At 46.4% G+C, this 20,247-nt stretch overlaps 10 protein-coding genes across 10 annotated transcripts; 5 read left to right on the top strand and 5 right to left on the bottom strand.

Annotated features, from left to right (window-relative positions):
- Positions 1-224: 224 nt before the first annotated feature.
- P175DRAFT_0445831 (sugar porter family MFS transporter) lies at positions 225-1,928 on the top strand (the record flags this gene model as incomplete). Its single annotated transcript, XM_040894306.1, has 3 exons — positions 225-666; positions 738-1,129; positions 1,203-1,928. 3 exons carry the CDS (start codon positions 225-227, stop codon positions 1,926-1,928), a joined length of 1,560 nt encoding a protein of 519 aa, XP_040748936.1.
- Positions 1,929-2,219: 291 nt separating this feature from the next.
- On the top strand, positions 2,220-3,420 carry P175DRAFT_0487172 (vacuolar ATPase assembly integral membrane protein VMA21). Its single transcript, XM_040895658.1, has 3 exons — positions 2,220-2,669; positions 2,753-2,838; positions 2,937-3,420. The coding sequence occupies exons 1-3, from the start codon at positions 2,563-2,565 to the stop codon at positions 3,071-3,073; spliced, it is 330 nt and encodes a 109-aa protein (XP_040748935.1). The 5' UTR covers positions 2,220-2,562; the 3' UTR covers positions 3,074-3,420.
- P175DRAFT_0519178 (putative cystathionine beta-synthase (beta-thionase)) lies at positions 3,012-3,997 on the bottom strand. The gene is made up of 2 exons (XM_040899087.1): positions 3,870-3,997; positions 3,012-3,813 (listed from the first exon to the last, which is right to left on the bottom strand). The coding sequence occupies exons 1-2, from the start codon at positions 3,972-3,974 to the stop codon at positions 3,382-3,384; spliced, it is 537 nt and encodes a 178-aa protein (XP_040748934.1). The 5' UTR covers positions 3,975-3,997; the 3' UTR covers positions 3,012-3,381.
- Positions 3,998-4,309: 312 nt separating this feature from the next.
- On the top strand, positions 4,310-6,121 carry P175DRAFT_0487165 (putative mitochondrial phosphate carrier protein). The gene is made up of 5 exons (XM_040895657.1): positions 4,310-4,896; positions 4,955-5,119; positions 5,174-5,427; positions 5,483-5,828; positions 5,886-6,121. Exons 1-5 carry the CDS (start codon positions 4,618-4,620, stop codon positions 6,066-6,068), a joined length of 1,227 nt encoding a protein of 408 aa, XP_040748933.1. The 5' UTR covers positions 4,310-4,617; the 3' UTR covers positions 6,069-6,121.
- A 291-nt stretch (positions 6,122-6,412) lies between these two features.
- On the top strand, positions 6,413-7,823 carry P175DRAFT_095009 (DUF3602 domain-containing protein). Its single transcript, XM_040901134.1, has 5 exons — positions 6,413-6,704; positions 6,836-6,866; positions 6,939-7,008; positions 7,121-7,243; positions 7,404-7,823. Exons 1-5 carry the CDS (start codon positions 6,662-6,664, stop codon positions 7,551-7,553), a joined length of 417 nt encoding a protein of 138 aa, XP_040748932.1. The 5' UTR covers positions 6,413-6,661; the 3' UTR covers positions 7,554-7,823.
- Positions 7,824-8,453: 630 nt separating this feature from the next.
- Positions 8,454-9,929, bottom strand: P175DRAFT_0535870 (uncharacterized protein; the record flags this gene model as incomplete). Its single annotated transcript, XM_040900268.1, has 5 exons — positions 8,454-9,142; positions 9,205-9,285; positions 9,346-9,468; positions 9,549-9,626; positions 9,737-9,929. The coding sequence occupies 5 exons, from the start codon at positions 9,927-9,929 to the stop codon at positions 8,454-8,456; spliced, it is 1,164 nt and encodes a 387-aa protein (XP_040748931.1).
- A 63-nt stretch (positions 9,930-9,992) lies between these two features.
- Positions 9,993-10,723, bottom strand: P175DRAFT_095534 (uncharacterized protein). The gene has a single exon (XM_040901135.1). It carries the CDS (start codon positions 10,535-10,537, stop codon positions 10,112-10,114), a length of 426 nt encoding a protein of 141 aa, XP_040748930.1. The 5' UTR covers positions 10,538-10,723; the 3' UTR covers positions 9,993-10,111.
- Position 10,724: 1 nt separating this feature from the next.
- P175DRAFT_0487157 (uncharacterized protein) lies at positions 10,725-12,357 on the bottom strand. The gene is made up of 3 exons (XM_040895656.1): positions 11,812-12,357; positions 11,289-11,731; positions 10,725-11,188 (listed from the first exon to the last, which is right to left on the bottom strand). Exons 1-3 carry the CDS (start codon positions 11,887-11,889, stop codon positions 10,909-10,911), a joined length of 801 nt encoding a protein of 266 aa, XP_040748929.1. The 5' UTR covers positions 11,890-12,357; the 3' UTR covers positions 10,725-10,908.
- A 1,206-nt stretch (positions 12,358-13,563) lies between these two features.
- Positions 13,564-14,937, bottom strand: P175DRAFT_0504831 (60S ribosomal protein eL33). The gene is made up of 6 exons (XM_040897966.1): positions 14,590-14,937; positions 14,440-14,449; positions 14,235-14,288; positions 14,124-14,165; positions 13,959-14,059; positions 13,564-13,890 (listed from the first exon to the last, which is right to left on the bottom strand). The coding sequence occupies exons 1-6, from the start codon at positions 14,612-14,614 to the stop codon at positions 13,793-13,795; spliced, it is 330 nt and encodes a 109-aa protein (XP_040748928.1). The 5' UTR covers positions 14,615-14,937; the 3' UTR covers positions 13,564-13,792.
- Positions 14,938-17,452: 2,515 nt separating this feature from the next.
- On the top strand, positions 17,453-20,029 carry P175DRAFT_0504830 (glucose-6-phosphate dehydrogenase). Its single transcript, XM_040897965.1, has 9 exons — positions 17,453-17,997; positions 18,066-18,086; positions 18,157-18,501; positions 18,574-18,771; positions 18,852-18,936; positions 18,992-19,068; positions 19,126-19,333; positions 19,390-19,761; positions 19,819-20,029. Exons 1-9 carry the CDS (start codon positions 17,908-17,910, stop codon positions 19,929-19,931), a joined length of 1,509 nt encoding a protein of 502 aa, XP_040748927.1. The 5' UTR covers positions 17,453-17,907; the 3' UTR covers positions 19,932-20,029.
- The last annotated feature ends 218 nt before the right edge of the window (positions 20,030-20,247 follow it).

Here is a 20,247-nt window from a genome sequence, read left to right as displayed (position 1 = left end):
TCGTTGGCTGCTAGCGAGAATTCATGAACAATCATAAGATACTCCCAAACACTGTTTTGGCGCCCCCTGGTTCTGTTAAGTACTTATGGATCGTCTCGTCCCCTTTCCCGGTTCCTCTGCTTTCGCCGTTGTCTTCATGCGGAGTGCTTGCATGTTCACACGAAGACCCTTGGGCCAGTGTTACCACTCATAGAAACCCTTCTATCGACTGTTCAACCGTCCCCATGAAGCTCCCTAAGACTTACAACACGTATTTCGTGGCGTTTATCGCCACCGTCGGCGGAATGCTGTTCGGTTTCGATATCTCCTCCATGTCAGCTATCATTGGAACCCAGCAGTACAAGGACTTCTTTGATAACCCAGGTGGTCTTCGTCAGGGCGCTATCGGATCTGCTCTTGCTGCTGGTTCCGTTGTAGGATCTGCCATTGCAGGACCCATCTCCGATAGAATTGGCCGTCGCGACTCCATTATGTTCGCTTGTCTCTGGTGGCTTGCCGGTACTGCGGTCCAGACATCCACTAACGGGTTTGCTTCATTGATTGCTGGTCGTGTCCTCAACGGTGTCTGTGTTGGAATTACCAGTTCGCAAGTCCCAGTCTACCTCGCTGAGATTGCGAAAAAGGAAAAGCGTGGCCAGCTCATTGTGATCCAGCAACTCGCCATCGGTACACATGCCCTCTTTTACACCTCATTTCTTTTGCTATTTTTCTTTTGGAACGCAACTAACGGCTCCCAGAATGGGGCATCCTCATTATGTACTTCATTGGTTACGGATGTAGCTTTATTTCCGGCACAGCTTCTTTTCGAACTGCTTGGGGAATCCAATTTGTTCCCTGTATTTTCCTCATGGTTGGTTTGCCATTCCTCCCACGCTCGCCTCGCTGGCTTGCAAAGGTCGATCGCGTCGAGGAGGCCATCGACACCCTTGCAAAGATCCAAGCGAACGGCAATCGGGACGATCCCCTTGTCGTTGCGGAGTGGGAGGATATTACTGCAGTGCTTACAGCCGAGCGCAATGCCCTGCCCGGCTGGCGAAAGTTTGTTTACAATGGCATGTGGAAGCGTACTCTGGCTGGTTTCACCGTGCAGATGTGGCAACAGAACAGCGGTGCCAATGTCATGACCTACGTAAGTAAATCCTTCAGAAGTGTACCGTAATTTGGGGGGGGGACGAGGGGAAGCTAACATAAAGGGCTCACAGTATGTCGTGTATATCTTCATGATGGCTAACCTAACCGGTAACATCAACCTTATCTCGTCCGGTATCCAGTACGCGCTGTTCATCATCTTCACGACCTTCATTTTCTTCTATATTGACAAGACCGGTCGTCGTCCTCTCCTCATCTCGGGTGCTATTCTCATGGGGATCTGTCACTTTGTCGTCGCCGGTATTCTGTCCTCTGGAGAGTACGTTCCAGGAGGTGTTGATGGCAACCCCAATGTAGTGATCCGGGTCCTTGGCTCCAAATCCCACGCTGTCATCGCCTTCTCTTACCTGCTGATCATCATCTACGCGCTCACTCTCGCCCCTGTCTGCTGGGTGTATGCTGCCGAGGTCTGGTCTCTGGAAACTCGCGCAACAGGTATGGGTATTGCTGCAATCGGGAACTGGCTCTTCAACTTCGCTCTGGGTCTTTACATCCCTCCTGGATTCCAGAACATCACGTGGAAAATGTTTATTGTATTTGGCGTCATGTGCTTCCTCGCCGCTATTCAATTCTTCTTCACGTACCCAGAGACATGTGGAAAGACCCTTGAGGAAATTGAGGAGATGTTCGCGCCTGGTGGACCTAAGCCCTGGCACACCAAGCCCGGTAACTCCAAGCTTGATGTTCTTGTTGACGAAGTTCGTACACATAACAAGCACATTGACCTCGATAACAACGAGATCAAGCCTGCGACTGAGGCTAATGAGAAGGTTGAGTAAGATTTAATTCCGATAGTTGTTTGACGGGAGATGATGGCAATTCATGCCGATATGAGGATATATATTTAAATACTTGTACCTCAATCTTTGGTTAGTGAGCAGACAGGATAAAGGGTATACTTATGTCAATATTTACTATAATTTATGATTTAATCTTTCGCAGTCCGCAAGTAACTAATTGCCACCTGTATGATTCAACATAGTAAGTAGTTGTAACGTATGGAGTATTATTATTATTATAGATCAAGGCAAGATTCATGATGGTTAGTCATGCCGCCAAGAAAGACCAACCCAACCACCTCTAGAAGATCAGATCAACTCAACACCTAAGCTAAGGTCCACACTCCAATGACTTCATCTACTAAACATAACAGTTCCCAAATACCCAAATAACCAAGGCAAATCCCGTGTTCAACAAAGAACACCTCCATCAGAGAGCCCCGGGAGCCCAAACCATCAACCTCAACCCACCTCCTACAGTATCATATCGCACCAAATACATCATCCCCCAATTGACTTTTCTTTTACCTGTCCTGAAGCTCTCAGCTCTCCCATCTATCCGCCAGGATTGCTTGGGTCCAAGTGAACCTCCCTCAGAATCCAAGAGAGAATAATAGTCTAAAAGACACACAAAATGGCAACTCGTCGCCAAGGAAAATCCTACGCAGACGCAGTCACTTCTTCCTCTACACCTGCAGACCAACCGCCCACTGATTCAGATGTTTCGCCTGCGGTTCCAACGTAAGTCGACTGACTACCTATTAAACCACCTACCTAGTACCTACCTAAGTAACTAACTAGCTAACGCTCCGCTCCGTTTCTAGCCATGTCATTCTGAAACTGATTGGCTTCACAGTAGCCATGATCACCACGCCGGTGGGGATGTATTTTGTTTCTGTTTCCTTTGGGGGTGAGTTCTCTTTGTCTCCTAGACTTTTTTTTTTTTTTTTTTTTTTTTTTTTCGTTGATTTATGTTCTCAAGTATGGAAGTATACTGACTGTCGTTAGCGAGCACGACTGTTGCGGGTATTGTTGCCGCGGTTATGGCTAATGTGATTCTGGTTCTGTATGTCTATGTGGCATGGCAGGAGGATAAAGAGGAGAGGGAAGCAGAGGCAAAGAAGAGGTCGAAGAAGGCGGAATAAAGGTTCTGATTACCGTGTATTAAAATATTGTGTTTTTTTTTTTTGTCGCTGGTACTAATTTTATGGGAATTGGATGGTGTGTATGATTCTCGGCGTTTTGATATTTCATAGGGAATATTGCTTACAGTGTTGGATGCTATTCTGGAATCTGGGCAAGGTATCCAGATTTGATAGACATTAGTTTACGTGTCATTCAGGATGATAAATCCGATAGTACGTCCAGTCCATGTTAAATAACGCCTGGAAATGCATTGGTGACTTGACCAGCTGAAGACGGGGGGGGGAAGACAGAAAGAAAGCAAGAAAAATTAAGGTCTTCTCTTCACAAACTCCTCCAAATCAGCCTTGGTCGCAACACCCAGTACAAACTTTCTCGAGGCATCCGTGACAACCGCAAACTCCTGCTTCTCTCTTTTCTCTCCGTTGGCACTCACGTCGCTCTCGAAGAACTTCTCCAGCTCCTCCAAAGGCGTTTCCATCGTAATCACTTGGTATGTGCCTCGTTTCCGGTTAAACCGCTGCATGGCCGCAGCAACTGAATCAGACTCCTGGACAGCCCCCGCCTGGAGCAGCTCCTTGAGACGGGGGATACTAAGATACCCGAGAAGAGAGCGGTGGGTCGACGAGGTAACGGTGAGATGGGTATAATCGCGTTCGTACGCGGCAAGGAGAGCGGCGGAGATTGGGGTGCTAGGGGAGACTGAGAGGGCTGGAGGGGGGTCAAGGTCCTCCACGGTAGCCTGAATCGAGATGTTAGCGACGGTATCTGGGTGGATTGCGCAGGGGGATGACTCACACCGCGGTATTTATCAGCCCATAAGGACTGAGGGATTGGTTTGTTTGCGCCGGGTGCGATCTTTTCGCGGACAAAGGCCTCGCTGGCGCTCATGTAAGAGGTCATTTTGACGGTGGGGGTGACAAGAGGGGGGGGGGGGGGGTGGGGGGAAGAGGTCAATTCACACGGAGAAGAGTGGCAGTTTGCGCAGAAAAAAAAGAGACGAAAGCTGTGGAAGATCTATTACGATATCAATCAGAGGTGGTTTGACGCGGATTCGAAAATTGAAAAGGTGAAGACGACAATAACTGGCCAGGAGAAATTCTGGACTCCGAGAGAGAAGCAGATTGACGCTGACCCACTCCGATCGAGATGCAAGTCACATGTATCGACGTCATCTGAATGGCAAAAGCCTGTTGAACGACTGCATCCGACCGCGCTTATCTCTCAGGAGAATTCGTCCTTACTTTCTCATCATCCTTTTGCTGGTTTTTCTTCTCCCGGGTCCAATTTACCTTGGAGAAATTCTACATTCTGTGTTTGTATTCATCTGTCAGGGTAAGTGGTCTATCCTCCGCATCCGTTCCAGTCCATCAATCAGCCCGAGTGGGGACGATTGTCGTCGATAAGCCTGTCATACCTGGGTAGTATATCTAGGGTACCCCATTCATCACAACTATTGTTTCGTCAAATTTTGCCGTGGCTCAAAGGGATATAATATTCTAACCAAGTCCCTGGCTTTAGATTTCTGGCACTAAAATTGTCTGCCATGTTTCCGGACGACCAGAGCATCGTCAACGCCTTTTCCTCCCAGCACCCTTGGACCCGACAGTCCCAGCCTTCGGGTGCTGCGGAATCAAGGAGACGGGAGCCATTCCCCGCCTGGAGTGTGATTGATGAGACTAAGAAGAAGGCGGATGCTTTTGCCAAAGAAGCAACCCGCGAGTTCGATATCGCCAGCAAGAAAGCACAAGAGAAGACTGGCAAGATCGAACCATGGACCCCTAAGTATTATGCCGCCTGTATCTTCGGTGGAACGTTGGCCTGCGTAAGGACTCCACTCATTTCGGCTCCACTAAAGAGTTCTAACCGTTTGGATCATACAGGGTCTCACCCACACTGCTGTGACTCCGCTGGATCTCATCAAATGCCGACGCCAGGTCGACTCGTCGCTGTACAAGAGTAACATTGACGCATTCCGTAAAATCCGTGGCGCAGAAGGTTTCAGAGGAGTAGTTACTGGCTGGAGCCCAACCTTCTTTGGCTACAGCGTAAGCCAGAAGAGCGAACGGACGCCCCATGTAGTCTGTGCTAACTGAATAAAGGCCCAAGGAGCGTTCAAGTACGGAGGTTACGAATACTTCAAAAAATTCTACAGTGACCTCGTCGGAGCCGAAAATGCCATTCGCTACAAGACTGTCTTGTACCTGTCCGCGAGTGCGACAGCAGAGCTGATTGCTGATGTTGCCCTCTGTCCCTTCGAGGCAGTCAAGGTCCGCACACAAACGAGCATTCCACCTGAATTCCGCTCGACCTTTGGCGGAATTTCAAGTGTTATTGCGAAGGAGGGTGTGTCTGGGTACGCATGTGTTCTTCATCACGGCTGCTGTAGGATTCCATGCTAACCGGGTTAGATTATACAAGGGTCTGTATCCCCTTTGGGGCCGACAGATTCCTTACACTATGATGAAGTTCGCTTCTTTTGAAAACATCGTCGAAATGATATACAACCGCCTCCCCGGGCAAAAGTCCGATTACAACAAGGGAGCGCAGACCGTTGTTGCATTCACTGGAGGTTATCTCGCCGGTATTCTGTGCGCGGTTGTGTCGCATCCCGCCGATGTGATGGTGAGCAAGCTCAACGCCACCCGACAGCCCGGTGAGGCATTTGGTGCTGCCATGAGCCGCATATACAAGGACATCGGATTTGGAGGTCTCTGGAACGGGTTGGCGGTCAGGATTATTATGGTTGGCACCTTGGTAAGTATTCAGCAGCTCCGTTGTTGGGACCTTGGCTAATGAACAAATGTACCTTAGACGGGACTGCAATGGATGATGTACGTGATATTGCTTTGTTCTGTTTTCTTTTGCCTTTGCTTTTCCCGACTACCCAGTCTCAGGGCGAGGGACCATTTGCTAACTCAAACCAGTTACGATTCGTTCAAGATCTTCATGGGTCTTCCAACCACCGGAGGAGGCCCAGCTGCCGAGAAGAAGTAGCAGCAACAGCAACAGCAGTAGATTCAAAGTTAGAGAGAGAGAGAGAGAGAGAGAGAGAAAAATCCAGTCTCAATCGCTGCGATTGCATCATATAGGTAAGGTAGGATGTGGCTGTCTGAGGACGTCGCATACATGCTCTCATTCTGTCGATTGTCAAATATATTACTGTTTTCCCCGCGGCTGCCTTAGTGTGTCAGAAGCAATCCATTCATTTGGCATCGTTAGGCTTGGTCACTTATTCGGTCCGTCGCTAGTAGAGTCCGCGTAGTCGAAGGAGGTAAATATGGCTGAATGCCAAGCAGGTGGATTGCTCACTATCAATCCAAAGGTTAGTAATAGGGGGGTTATCTTATCAGGTCTTATATATATATACAATTATTGGAATTATCTAGGGATTATTAGGGATAGACTTGAAGAGAACTGGGAACTTATCAACGGTAGAATTCCTACTATCCTGTCTAGACCCGTGACATATTGCCCCGGTTCTTCCCTTCTCTCTCTCTCTCTCTCTCTCTCTACCTTCTTTCTCCTTCACTCCCTCTAGACTACAACGACCAACCGATAATTCTAATCATAATTACACTATCATCACAATGTCAGAACATGAAGCCCCTGTTGTTTCTCATGGCCGAGGAGGTACATAAATTCTACCTTTTTTTTTCCGCTCCGAAACTGCCCCGCGATGCGATCCCATAGCCCTACCTCCCCTCTATCTTGCCTCTCCATCCTTCACTTGCAGTCCATACTGACAGAATACAAATAAATAGGCCAGGGAAACATCGGCGCTGATCCAACTGAGTAGGTCCATGTTTTTTTCCCCCCTATTCTTCCTCCTCCAAATTGTATCTATTAACCAACATAAACTACTAGATATGTTGACGCCGGTATAGTCCGTGAAGGAGCCTACGGCGACCAAGGCGACGGCGCTTATTCCGCTGGGGTATGTTTTCTTCTACTACTGTCTTGACTGAGATAATAAGATCCATAACAACCCCCACCTCCCCCCCAAAAAAAGAAGTCAAACAAGTGAAAGAATATTAACTGAGCTATAGCGCGGTGGCGCAGGAAACATCGGTTCCCCCCACGTCCGTCCCACCAGCAAACCACCCCACGATGCTGAAGTGATTCCCGAGCTGGCGATTCGGCAGTCCTTGGATGGCGATTACCATACCGGGGTAATACCCTCTTTCTTTCTTTCTTTCTTTCTTCTTTCTTGCGCTTGTTCGCTATACGCGCCCTGTATACATCAAGCTTGCGAAAAAAAAAAAAAAAAAAAAAAAAAAAAACCAGGATAAGACCATATGGAGTATGCTAACACACAATGAACCACAATAGAGAGGCGGCCAAGGCAACGTCCACCTAGACCCAGAGCACGAAAAGGGCAAGGAAGCAAAGACAGAAGAAAAGGAGAAGAAGAAAGAGAAATCGATGGCGCATGAGGGACTGGCAGATAGATTGAAGAACAAGCTTTTGGGCAGGAAGTAATCCGTTTTTCTCCCGTAACTTGCCTTTTTTGATTTGATTTGAGATTCCCTTTTGTCTGTTATTTTTTTTTTTTTTTTACCTTCCTACCTAACTTCTACCTGAGTACTTAGTTGATAACCCTTTGCCGCTTACTTGAGATTATACAATATGTAGATATATTCCGCTAAGAATTAGTGACTTGTTGGGCATGTATGTACCTAGAGAGTTTAGATTAGATACATATACAGACCTATATAATATGACCTGTATCATCTCAAGATCAGTATATATACGGAGTACTCTGTACTACTCCGTACCTAGGTAATCAATCGATCTGCAATGCAATTCAACCTAATTTTTTCGAGGCCAGCATGTGAGACCCTCGTGGTGTTGAGTTTGGCAAACTATTTTTGGCTGTTAGCTATCTATATTTAGAAGTATTGACTATACTCTCCACCTACAGAGTAACTACGGAGTGACTACGAGTACGGATACCTAGGTAGGTATCCAGAGGTTAATTATATTATTAAGGACTGGTATTATGGAAGGCTGAGCATGACATGACTGAATACCTACCCATACTCCGTACAGATATGAAAGGAAAGCAAAAGAAATGGGTCAATAAGTTCATGAAAGTAATAATAGTAATAATGCATATGTATCGTAATCTCATCAATCAAATGTCGAATCCTAGCAAAGACCAATATTCGGTCCTGCAATATAGTGTCATCGGTCGGTCGGTCAATCAATCAATCAATCAACCAGACAGAAAGAAACATTCCCAGCGCTAACGCCGTACACCATTTAAGAACAAACAAACAAAGAAACAAAGAAAAAGTAAAACAACAAAAGATAAAATCATAGCAAAGAGTGGTGATATAGAAAACACATGTCGAAGGATACAACCGAAAGAATTTAAAATTAATTCTTGCTGAACCTTCGCTTGAACCAGCTTCGCCTTTTCGTGTTGTCGCCCGTATCCGAGACACTGTTTCCCATCTTACGCTGGAGGTGGCGAGCACCACCTGCGAGAGACGGGGCTGCAGCTGCAGGCGGTCCACCTACTGGACCGCCCATGTTTGGATCCATCGCTGGCGGTGCAGCGCGACCGTAGCTGGCGTTCCCGGCCGCGTCAGCCGATACTGCAGTGTTGCTAAAATCCGGACCAGGTCCAAATCCGTTGAAGCCATAGCTGTCGGCAACCGCTTTCTCCTGCTGTTGTTGCTGTTGCTGCTGCTGCTGCTGCTGCTGCTGCTGAAGCTGGTCGATAGAGCTGTTTACCGAGCTGGGATCAGTCGAATTGCCCCATTGATCGGGGTTGCTTCCGGACCCAGAACCCGAGCCCGCGGTAAAGTTATCGGACGACTTGTAGTATCCGTTCTGTTGATTTTGGACATACGTGGGTTGGTCGGTGTAAGCGCGATGCTGGGGGAAACGGGGTCGCCGGCTACCACCACTCTGAGTGTACGGATAGTAATTCTCCGGGGGGCCGCTACCATTATGGTAGCCGTTTCCATTATCGATGTAGCTGCTCGGTCTCGAGTAGTTGGGACGTCCGTTGTATTGGCCTCCTTGGTCGTTGTAGGCTCGGTTGGAGTTCTGGTTCGGTCCTGTTATGCGAGATTTCGTTAGTGCTGAGCGCTTCATTGGATCAATTGCAGTCTAGATAGACCAAGCAATAAATCGGTGTAGGGCGCGCAAATACCTGTGTAGTAGCTGCTTCGTCGGTTATAATCTGCGCTAGGTTCATCCGCTGCACGATTTCAATTAACGATCGGATCTTGCATCCCGAAGTAAGGGGAAGGAAACCCACCAGTTCTCGCATAAGAAGCGGGTCTGCTGCTATATGGGCCATAAATCGCAGCTTCGAATGAACGGATAGTATCTAAGGGACGTTCAAATCGAGGGCGAGTTGGGTTTGACAGATCGGGGTCGGCTGTGGGCACAATATTAGGAAAGTCCCGAATTATCGCCAAAAAAAAAAAAAAAAAAAAAAAAAAAGGAAATCAAACGCACTGATTAAGTTGCCATATTGATCTTTATGCTGAATGGAGCGCAAGCTACCCAGATTTGATTTCTCAAGAGCAACCAAATCTACAGGAAACGAGTCAGTTTCGTCTCTTCACGTGTTTGGTGGTCATCAACAATGGAGGAGGAGGAATGGAAGCTGTCAAAAGTGGAATGGAATGAGCAGTGACACATACTTGGTTGGGCCTCACTCATTGCAATCATCGGATCGGCCTTGGTCTGAAGACTGCGACGAGCTTTCTCTTCTGCAGTTTCAGTGAGCTGGATTTTAGGGCCCGAACCGCTGGAGCGATGAGATTTCTCAGAGCGACCGCTGGAGCTGAAACCACGACTACGCCTGGGAGAGGCCGGCTGGGGGGAGGAGGCCATTTTTATGATGAATGGGAATGTCTTAGTGGACGATAAAACAAGCTGGAGCAGGAAGAAATGCTAGACCCGTTGCGATCTCCGTTGTGGAGCGCAGCCACGATACAGGTGGGAACCGCCAAGCAAGACGATCAAATGGTATGTGTATGTTGGATGGAAATCAGTGAAGGGAGGAGATGCACGACTCAGGGAGGCAGCGAGCAATAAAAACCCAGGTTCCCAAGTTCAGCGCGAAAGGGCGACGTGTATATGTCTTGAAATGGATCCGCAGTTAGGGGAAATGGAGGAGGGAGGAATATCTCTTTTACAAGGGAGAAAGAGAGAATCGATAGTGCAAGAAACGAGAGAAAGCGGCAGTGGGTGGGAGGCAGGAAATTAACCCTGTTCTGACTGTTAGTGAGAGTGGATGCACAGGATCGACACGAAGGAAACTTGGAAGTAGTGGGAAGACGGTGCATGGATAGATTAACATACCGGACTCTGTTGGTGAAACGAGGGAAAAGAAAAGGATGAAAGATGAGAAAAGAGAAGAAAAGAAGAAAGACAAGCTGACTGAGGGAGTGGGATTTGAGAAGTGACACGCAATTCCAATAGTCAAGATATATAATCATCTCAACTAGTTATACGTACTATAAAAATAGGTTACGCAATTCCCCTCAGTTTTGGTTCAATTTGGCCAATAGTAATCCTCAGGACTTCAGTGTGTTCCAAGTTCTCTGGATACTTCCCTGGATTTCTTTCTCTGTTCATTTGGTTCTTATTTTGGATTCTCTGTAGACTGACACAAATGGCACCACTAACTATCTAATAATAGTTGGCTTTTCTCTCATTAGTTTATACATCAATTCGTAAATGATCTGGAGATTGTCGATCTCTCTTCACTTCAGTGGGTCAAGGATCGGTCGAATTCTCCAGTTGGCGCGTACTTTAATTCCTAAACTCAGGCTCTTTGTAAAGTACTACTTATAAAGTACTGCTTCCCTCAAATTAAATCAGTATACCGAGATAAAACCGTCACTCCTTCCCCCTCAAATGCCTCCCGCACTGCATCCCAGCCTAATCGTAACTGTGCCGTTTCCAAATCCCTCCGCCGCCGCTCCTCAATTACTTGCCTGACAACCAAGTCCGCCCTCGAACTCGCCTCTTTCCCAGGTAACAAGCCACACTGGACCAGCATAATCTCCGGCGGGACCGTCTTTCGTCCCTGTTTCAGGACAAACCGCGCAATCGAGGACGCAAAGATCGGGTTCTTTCTTTCCGTTCTTCTTCTCTCTTCCTTGACATCATTTCGAGCATTGTCATTGTCATCATCGGAAATGAACAAAGACTGTTCTGGTTCTGGTTCTGATTTGTTAGCGTAACGATGAGCATCTACTACGTAGATAGATATATTTACGCTGAAAGAAGAATCGTCTCGGACGAAATGCACCCGGCTCCACAAAATGCGAAACAATATATATCCATTTCTCGTCCCAGCTGAGTACGCGCGACCAAACCTCATACGCCTGGTACGGTTTGATCTCGCGGTGGAAGACGCACTGCACGCCGCCGAGAGCCGGGAAGGCCGATCCCGCCCCCGGACGCAAGGCCAGGAACTGGTTGAACAGGGTGAGGCCGATGTTTCCGTGGGAGATGTTGAGATCGGAAAAGTAGGTCGAGTTGGACTTGTGCATGTTGTGGTCGCATTCGGTGAGTGGGGAGCGGCTGCGGTGGATCGTGGGGAGGAAGAGGCATTCCGGGGTGAGTTGGGTGCGGTGGATGGGAGAGAGGTACCGGCGGAGGATGAGCACTTGGAGGTTGCGGATCTTTTTATTTGGATTTTTTGGTGGTGGAGGGGTTAGGGAATTCTTTAACGGTAAGAGGGGGAAAAGAGAGGAGTGCTTACAAGCCACATGAAGGGGATGTTTTTGTATGTGAGGATGAGGAGGAAGATTGCGAGGGCGATTAGACTGAGGATTGTCATTTTTCTTTTCTTGTCTGAACTTAACTGTTAGTTAAGTTGATATCGAGGTACATTGTTTGTAGATTGCGACTATGGACTCGAATCGAGAAGGAGGCAGGATTTGAGCTGCTCTTTATCTGTTTTGAGTCCAGAGGGTAAGAGTTCATGGTTGAGGTGATTGACTTGGCCATGATGCAGCTTGACTTGTGCAATGAAAGACATCCTGTTAGAAATGAGGATGGAAAGGTACTTGATCTGAATCTTCGAACCCTTTATCAGGGAAAAAAAGCAAGTGGTGAATCTAATATATGCAGATGTCTACTTGAGGATGTCGACAGGCTCATGTGGTAGCCCTCCTATCTCAAGCCTTTCACTGGGTAGCACAAGTGCAACATTGTTAACAGAAATATGGCACTCTCTCACGAACCAGAGACTCTCCCTTACTTATCCTTGACGTCAACATCAATTGCATGGAGTGATGATTGAACTAATAGAGCGTAAGCCAGATGATAGACACAGGATAGTGATGGCATCAACCTAGCTATCTGAACAACTTCTTCTTCTTCTTCTTCTTCTTCTCTCCCAAGTTCAAAGAAAGAAGAAATCACAATAGAATCTACTCTAGCTGCCTTGATCTGGCTGAGGTCGATACCCAGTGACTCAGGATGAAAGAGATCGGAGTTATGAAAGATAGGTAATGAGGAATGACTTACCGAGCACTATACTATACTATACTACCTCCCTAAGGTAGTACTAGTAGTCAAATCTGGAGTGGGTAGGACTGAACAAGCCGATCTACCTATTTAGAATCTAGCAAACTTAGATAGGATGGAATTGAATGATCACACTTCACCTCAGTGGGGTACGAGATTATTTAAAATCCCAGGTGGAAATCGTACCCTCTGTATGGGTGTTGAGCATCCGTGAGATCTATATTTATGCTGTGTAATGGCATTGACTCGACATATACATACATACACCGTACTAGTATAAAGTTCGTCCTTAGCTTCCTAATATCTTGTTCTAGGTAGTACGAGGATTGCTTAGCTCTCTTCAACAATATTTTGCTTTGCATTGGTGCTATCTTGTGTAACCCTGGGACTGATAGCATAATATTTCATTCAAGTTCTGAACAGCAGTTATCAGTAGTGCGATGGACGAGAGACACGAGAGCATGAAAAACTAGAAAGCTAAGAAGTATCTTGATGATGATACATACTCCAATATTGTTCTATAGAGTATGACTTGTGCAGAGCGGCCTGGACTGAGAGTAATGCTGAGCGTAATGCTGAGAGTATCATGGGTGGTAGGTCTTGATAATACAAAGGGATTAGACTATTGGCCTATATACAGGCGACAGAAGCCAGACAAACAGCAAAAGTCAATCTGGAATTTGTCCTCTCATGTACTTACTGCCGTTATTTCGCTAGGCCTTACTTGATATCAGACACTTGGTACTGGTACCGGAAAAGGCGCATTGGGGATTGTATATTTGATTTTAGCCGAACTCCGAACAGTGCTCCATCCATACATTACCTCCATATAAATATATATATATAAATATATAATCATGTTATCGAACTGGATGATTCGTTGAAATGGTCTGGATTGGGTGTTTATGAGCGTCAGATACACTTGGAGAAGCCATGCCGTCAAGACAGATCTCGGTCGCCTGAATCAATAACAAGGCATGCCCGTCTGAGTGTCTATAAAGATAGCAAATAACCAGGTTGTAAAGTAGACAAGAGTTCCCATTTTTCTTTTTTATTTTTGATTCGTAGGGCTGAGCGGCCCTGCCTCTCCCACGAACATTATCAACCCACTAACTCCATCTCAAGCCCGGGCTTATCCCGTTGACTCCTTGCCTGTCCGTCTGCGCAAAGATTCCGGAGTTGCCACTAACATATAACAAACAGCGGGTCGTTTAGATGTTGGAGGGGTAGAGCATAACGCGAACGGTGGCACCGAGGGACTTGGGGGGGAGGTTGTGGCGGAACTGTGCGCGAACAACACCAGAGTTGCCTATCCAGGTACGTTAGTTTCGATGCCATTTCTTCCAACTAGCGGTGGTTCTCTTTGGAATCACGTACCGTGTGGCCGGGTAACCTTGCCCCAGATCACTCGGATGTTGGAACCCCGGACCTCACGCTTGGCCCGGTAGACGAAAGCGACCTTCTTGCCCAGGTAGAAGCTGTAATCCCGTCTTAGCAACCTGTTGTCTAGATCATTCCAATCGGTATTCCAAAATTACTCACTTGGCGGCCTCAGTGTTGTCAACACCGTCGATCTTGATCAGACTATATGTCATGCGTCAGACTCCTAATATTCTATCCACAATTTCCTGATTTCGAGGTGCGAGTTGATACCTTGTGTTGGGGTTGACAGCACGCTTAGAGCGCTGGTAGCTCAGGTGGCGACCCCTAAAGAGACAATCGTATTAATCCATCTGTCCATCATGATGATTGTATGTATCCACCGCTGTTTTCGAGGAATCCTTCCGAAATGATATTGAATAGCCAAGTCTCGTTTCGGACACAGAGGAGCGGCGATACGATGAGGAGCGCAACTTACTTAACGTAAACTATATTGAAGTAAAAAAAAAAACCATGTTAGCATTCTGTTCAACCAAATCACAATATTGCGCACAGTTCCATTCCGGAGTTTGTATCCTCAAAATGCAACAACTGCGCACACATCGCTTGAAATAAAGGAGGTACTCACGTCTGTGACCGTGTTCCGAAGGCATTGTGACGGATTTTCTGAGCAACACAAACAAGTCGAAGGAAGTCAGAAATGACCCGCTGAAGTCGTCCGGGTTGTCGTGGTTGTCGTCGCTAGGGTTGAGTATGAGACGACGACGCACAATACTACCAATTTGCGAGGTGTGTTCGGCGCGGCTCGCCCTAACCCGAAACGGGACGCTTAGCGAGACACCCCAAAATTGCTCCAGGGCTGAGCGCAGTCCCGTGATCTGCGCTCAGCAATCACGTGAGATATTACGTGATCAAATGCAATAATGCACTAAACCATTTTGGTTCTCTCCGGATACTCTAATTCTCCATATTCCGAGATACCCTTCTTTTTGCATTTTCGAAATTATTTCAGTTCAACCTCCCCTTCTCCCTTCCCCCCCCCCCACCATGTCACCACTTTACCGTCGGACCACTGTAGGCCGGCGCTGCTGACTGTCCAGACGCCAGAACGTTCTCAGCTGACAAACAGGTTACTAGGTCTTTCTCTTGGATTTTTATGAGTCCGTTGAATTAAGTATGTGACAAGGCTCCATCCTTATGCAGCTGGATAAGGTTTCTCGGCTTCTTTCCAATCCTTCGAGCTGGGAGATCCCCATGATTGCGCGGGAATATAGAAGAACATAACGATATATACCAATTATGCACATCCGGAGAGCAGAGAGAATAAACAAAGTAAAGATTAAGTACTCTGTACGGAGTACTGATGTCGTGATCTACCACCGTAACCACTAGAGCGGTAGCAGTGGAGCTCGTTCTACCATACATCCTGGTTGCATACTCTGATGTCCATTCAGGAAGGAATATCAAGTCTTCAGCATGACCAGACCGAAGCACCCATTTGGAAATAAAGCGAAGGACGGGCCCCACCTGAAAGTCGGCAACCGACCTTGCCTCATCTCATACTTCTAAGTTCTCCATCTTTTTTTTTTTTCTTTTTCTCTTCTTTTTTTTCCGTTTTCTTTCGGTTAGAGGACATACAACAAGATATTCAAGACCTAATGTTTGAAGATGATGGTAGTAATAATAACGGCAAGAAGAGAAAAAAAAAAAAGGTGCCGATACGGAGTATATGGAGGAATAGGAGTACTTTGTGTAACCTAGATATTATGATCAAAACCAATTTCTAAATTGCATAGATCATTCTTATTATTGACATACTCCTTGGTACCTGTCTATGCATCTAGTAGGAGAACTTAAGCTCGGAGTAAGCTGGGCCGACAACAAGATTCTCTCTCCAGGCACTCTCTCGGTCTTCCTTCTCTGGAACGATTTCTTGCTGCGGCAAAATAAAATTCGTGTTTGATATGACAAATATGCCGATCTACTGGTAACTACAGTAGTTATAAGTTTATAACTCAACAAAGGTTCCATAGTATGGAGTAGTAAGATACAAGTTATATAACGGCCAAAGGGATCCATTTTGATAGTGAGATCAGTGATCTCATTTCTGGGTCACTGTCGGCGACCGGTTATGTACCTGTACTGTAATCTATATCATATACTAACTACTAGTACTTAGTAGTACGTAGCAATTAATCTTCCTGTCAAGAATTTACTTTCTGCGTATAATCTATATAGACTTGTTATATTTATTTTCATCAATTTATGAGAGGAGTTTATCTTCAATATTATACTCTATCATTGTTGAGAACAGACTCAATATAGGTGAGATCCGACCGGACATATCGCAGAGGACTCCAGAGTCACAGGTGGCACCCTCCTTAAATATCATTACTGGCGTCTTGTATTCGTATTTTGTACTCCGTAATATCTACCACTCTCGGGATGGAGAGTTTATAGTTGATATCCGGGGCTCATGAGTCGCAGCTAGGAAAAGAGGGGGAATGATGGTTTCTTTTCTCTTTCATATTTTTTTTTTTTTTTTTTTTTTTTTTTTTTACTTTTTCCAATAATAAAACCCCCCTTGTCAGGTCCAGGCTCGGAATTATTATATTATTATTGCCCGGAGTAAGATTACGGGAGGCCGAAGTCCACGCGGGGTCAACGAGGATGCGATTCGGTGCAGCATCCATAAATGGTTTCGATGGTTCTAGTGGAGCAGCTATCTTGGGTGAAATTTCCAGATGATTAACAAGTTGGAAGGTTAGATAGTGAACTAGATTATATGATCTTTATTAATAACTATAATACTATATTAATGAGGCTGCTAGTAGTAGTGAGGTAGATGATATGGTTATAGAGGTTATAATAATCCATTAGATAATGGTCGATCATTCTTAGGGATTCTGACCGCAGCAAGATTATCGACTCAAGTAATCCTAATGTAACCAGAGATTAAGAAATATCAAAATATCAGAATATAAAACCCATAAAAAGAAAAAGAAAAGAAAAGAAAATATGTATAGTCAGGTATATATATATATTTTTTTTTAAAAAAAAGAAGAAAAATCTAATAGTTCAATCAGATTAATCCATTTATTCTCCTCCTACTTCTCCTCCTCCTCCTCATCTATATCCACATCCAGAAGTCTCAGAGGGACAGACAGTGTGGAAGACAGCAGCCCGGTCACTTTACTTTCGCCCCACCTTTACAGAACGGAATACCCTCGTGAAAAGGTAGTTTACGTATCTAAGGCATGTCACAGCAGGAGCCCTGAGTAAGTCAAGGCTACTAACTAGTTAGTAGTTCCTGGAAGCCCTCGCGGCGTTAAAAAGTACTTGCTCCGCCGGAATTTATTGTTGGGGATTTTTCCAACAAACCTCCCCTCTCTTGTCCCCCCTCCTTTCCTTTATCCTTATAAAAAAAAATCTTTCTCTTTCCCTAGAAACCAATCTCCCCTTTTCTCCCTTTTGCTATCCCGGCGTCTCTTGAAATATAATAATAATACTACTCTTCGTTCCAAGATGAGCAACACAATAGCACACCCTGAAGAACGCCATAATGGGTGAGTTTTTAGCTGGGCCGGTGCTCCCTCTCTGACATCACTGCCAATTCCCTCCCCTCCGTCCCTCTTTCAAGCCCGCCGCCCCCGTTCCCTGAACTTGCTCCCACCTCGACCTTAAGACTCATAAGAGCCGGTCGCCAATTCGCACCCATCACTCCTCAGATCTCTCTCTTCTCCATTGACATTTCTGTGTCTCGCACCTTTCCTTCTTTGCGAATTTATCGTGAAGTTAATTGACCGTTCCGGCGCTTTTCCCTGTTCTCCTCGCTTTTTTAACTCACTCTCACCCACACCTTTATTTCCTTTCCTTTCTTTTCTTCCTGCACCGACAATCCATCCAACTCCTGGTTCTTCGGATCCCTGTCTGCATCACGGCTAATATGGACCCCCTGCGCAGTACCTTCGAACTTAAAGATGACACCGTCATTGTGGTGCTAGGTGCTTCGGGAGATCTCGCAAAAAAGAAGACCGTTAGTGGCTTCCCCTCCCCGCATGAAATTGGCTTGGAGATGCAGTCCGAAACTGACCGATTTCACAGTTCCCAGCCCTGTTTGGCCTTGTACGTCCCCTGTCGATCACCTACGACCTTATGTGACTGTTTCGTGGCTGGTGGTTGACCGTTCCTGCAGTTCCGTAACAAATTCCTCCCCAAGGGCATCAAGATCGTTGGATATGCCCGTACAAAAATGGACCACACCGAATACCTTCGACGCGTGCGATCATACATTAAGACCCCCACCAAGGAGATTGAAGAACAGCTAGACAGCTTCTGTGAGCTTTGCTCCTACATCAGCGGCCAGTACGACCAGGATGACTCCTTCCTCAATCTTACCAAGCACCTGGAGGAGATCGAAGCCGGCCAGAAGGAACAGAACCGCGTCTTCTATATGGCTCTGCCGCCCAGTGTTTTCATCACAGTCTCGGAGCAATTGAAGCGGAACTGTTACCCCAAGAATGGCATTGCTCGTATCATTGTGAGTCAAGTGGCCCGCACCAGCAGTACTCTGGGATAAACTACTAACTGGGTTCTTTTTTGCTCCGAGTAGGTCGAGAAACCCTTTGGTAAAGATCTTTACAGCTCTCGGGATCTTCAGAAAGCCCTCGAACCCAACTGGAAGGAAGACGAAATTTTCCGTATCGATCACTACCTAGGCAAGGAGATGGTTAAGAACATCCTTATTATGCGCTTCGGAAACGAATTCTTCAATGCCACATGGAACCGCCACCACATCGATAATGTTCAGGTATGCGGAGTTTTTTTTTTTTTTTTTTTTTTTTATCTTACCCTTCGACAGCGACTGAGATGTTAATTTTCTTCCAACAGATCACATTCAAGGAACCTTTCGGTACTGAGGGCCGTGGCGGTTACTTTGACGAATTCGGCATCATCCGTGATGTGATGCAGAACCGTATGTGATCAAGGCTTGCGCATTCATTTGCAGATAGACTAATTGGGCGTCACAGATCTCTTGCAAGTGTTGACACTGCTCGCCATGGAGCGACCCATCTCTTTCTCTGCCGAGGACATTCGTGACGAGAAGGTAGAGTGGCCCCGTCTTTCTAACCAAATTCATGACCCAATATTGATCTGCGATTAGGTGCGAGTACTGCGCGCGATGGATGCGATTGAGCCCAAGAACGTCATTATCGGTCAATACGGCAGATCGCTGGACGGAAGCAAGCCCGCATATAAGGAGGACGACACCGTTCCCCAGGACTCTCGCTGCCCGACATTCTGCGCCATGGTGGCTTTCATTAAGAATGAGCGATGGGATGGTGTTCCCTTCATCTTGAAGGCAGGAAAAGGTACGCTCGTTCTCAAGATATTTAGTGACTTAATTTGCATGCTTACCCGCCCCCAGCCCTGAACGAACAGAAGACCGAGATCCGTATCCAGTTCCGTGATGTGACCTCCGGTATCTTCAAGGACATCCCCCGCAACGAGCTGGTCATCCGCGTCCAGCCCAACGAGTCAGTTTACATCAAGATGAACTCCAAGCTTCCCGGGCTCTCCATGCAGACCGTCGTCACCGAGCTGGATCTCACCTACCGCCGTCGCTTCTCCGACCTGAAGATCCCCGAGGCTTACGAGTCCCTGATCCTGGATGCTCTCAAGGGTGACCACTCCAACTTTGTTCGTGACGATGAACTGGATGCTAGCTGGAAGATTTTCACTCCTCTTCTACACTACCTGGACGACAACAAAGAGATCATTCCCATGGAATACCCCTATGGTGAGCGAAAAGCCGATTCCGAGTTTTTGGCTGTATAGTTGACTAACAGAAAATCAGGTTCTCGAGGACCGTCTGTTCTGGACGACTTCACGGCATCCTTTGGCTACAAATTCAGCGATGCTGCAGGATATCAGTGGCCTCTGACACACGCTTCACCTAACCGGCTGTAGGTGTAGGCAAATAAAATGCAAACGGGGCTAGCAATGATCTGAGAACCTGGGGAATCATGGAGTTTTCCTTTTTTTTTTTTCCTTCTTTTTTTTTTGTTGAAATGAAAATGAAAATTAATGTTAACATGACTGGACTGGTATTTATTCCACGGACGTGATATGATCTGGTATCCTAAGTCTTTGCGATGGAAATAAGAGGCTGTTAATGCTGATGTAGAACTCGTTTTATTTTTATTCATCAATTTATTGATGATTTTTTTTTAAAAGCAGAAACGAAACGAAACGAAAAGTAGCTGGGGCCATACAATATTGACAT

Source organism: Aspergillus ochraceoroseus (genome assembly GCF_002846915.1).
Source record: "Aspergillus ochraceoroseus IBT 24754 chromosome Unknown P175scaffold_10, whole genome shotgun sequence".
Taxonomy (NCBI): Eukaryota; Fungi; Ascomycota; class Eurotiomycetes; order Eurotiales; family Aspergillaceae; genus Aspergillus; species Aspergillus ochraceoroseus.
Note: the sequence above shows the minus strand (reverse complement) of the source record. Positions and strands in the feature narration are given on the sequence as shown.

Bases quoted from the DNA above. Each gene is read 5' to 3' on its own strand.
- P175DRAFT_095009 (XM_040901134.1), top strand. From the start codon at position 6,662: ATGTCAGAACATGAAGCCCCTGTTGTTTCTCATGGCCGAGGAG. The intron at 6,867-6,938 runs GTAGGTCCATGT...ATAAACTACTAG, and splicing joins ATCGGCGCTGATCCAACTGA to ATATGTTGACGCCGGTATAG. The intron at 7,009-7,120 runs GTATGTTTTCTT...ACTGAGCTATAG, and splicing joins ACGGCGCTTATTCCGCTGGG to CGCGGTGGCGCAGGAAACAT.
- P175DRAFT_0519178 (XM_040899087.1), bottom strand. From the start codon at position 3,974: ATGACCTCTTACATGAGCGCCAGCGAGGCCTTTGTCCGCGAAAAGATC. The intron at 3,814-3,869 runs GTGAGTCATCCC...ATCTCGATTCAG, and splicing joins GGGCTGATAAATACCGCGGT to GCTACCGTGGAGGACCTTGA.
- P175DRAFT_095534 (XM_040901135.1), bottom strand. From the start codon at position 10,537: ATGATTATATATCTTGACTATTGGAATTGCGTGTCACTTCTCAAATCC.
- P175DRAFT_0504830 (XM_040897965.1), top strand. From the start codon at position 17,908: ATGGACCCCCTGCGCAGTACCTTCGAACTTAAAGATGACACCGTCATT. The intron at 17,998-18,065 runs GTTAGTGGCTTC...CCGATTTCACAG, and splicing joins ATCTCGCAAAAAAGAAGACC to TTCCCAGCCCTGTTTGGCCT. The intron at 19,069-19,125 runs GTAGAGTGGCCC...ATCTGCGATTAG, and splicing joins AGGACATTCGTGACGAGAAG to GTGCGAGTACTGCGCGCGAT.
- P175DRAFT_0487165 (XM_040895657.1), top strand. From the start codon at position 4,618: ATGTTTCCGGACGACCAGAGCATCGTCAACGCCTTTTCCTCCCAGCAC. The intron at 4,897-4,954 runs GTAAGGACTCCA...TGGATCATACAG, and splicing joins TCGGTGGAACGTTGGCCTGC to GGTCTCACCCACACTGCTGT. The intron at 5,428-5,482 runs GTACGCATGTGT...TAACCGGGTTAG, and splicing joins GCGAAGGAGGGTGTGTCTGG to ATTATACAAGGGTCTGTATC.
- P175DRAFT_0504831 (XM_040897966.1), bottom strand. From the start codon at position 14,614: ATGCCTTCGGAACACGGTCACAGAC. The intron at 14,166-14,234 runs GTATCAACTCGC...CATGACATATAG, and splicing joins GCTGTCAACCCCAACACAAG to TCTGATCAAGATCGACGGTG. The intron at 14,060-14,123 runs GTGAGTAATTTT...ACGGGATTACAG, and splicing joins GACAACACTGAGGCCGCCAA to CTTCTACCTGGGCAAGAAGG.
- P175DRAFT_0487172 (XM_040895658.1), top strand. From the start codon at position 2,563: ATGGCAACTCGTCGCCAAGGAAAATCCTACGCAGACGCAGTCACTTCT. The intron at 2,670-2,752 runs GTAAGTCGACTG...CTCCGTTTCTAG, and splicing joins GTTTCGCCTGCGGTTCCAAC to CCATGTCATTCTGAAACTGA. The intron at 2,839-2,936 runs GTGAGTTCTCTT...GACTGTCGTTAG, and splicing joins TGTTTCTGTTTCCTTTGGGG to CGAGCACGACTGTTGCGGGT.
- P175DRAFT_0487157 (XM_040895656.1), bottom strand. From the start codon at position 11,889: ATGACAATCCTCAGTCTAATCGCCCTCGCAATCTTCCTCCTCATCCTC. The intron at 11,732-11,811 runs GTAAGCACTCCT...CCAAATAAAAAG, and splicing joins ACATCCCCTTCATGTGGCTT to ATCCGCAACCTCCAAGTGCT. The intron at 11,189-11,288 runs GTTACGCTAACA...AGAGAGAAGAAG, and splicing joins CTACGTAGTAGATGCTCATC to AACGGAAAGAAAGAACCCGA.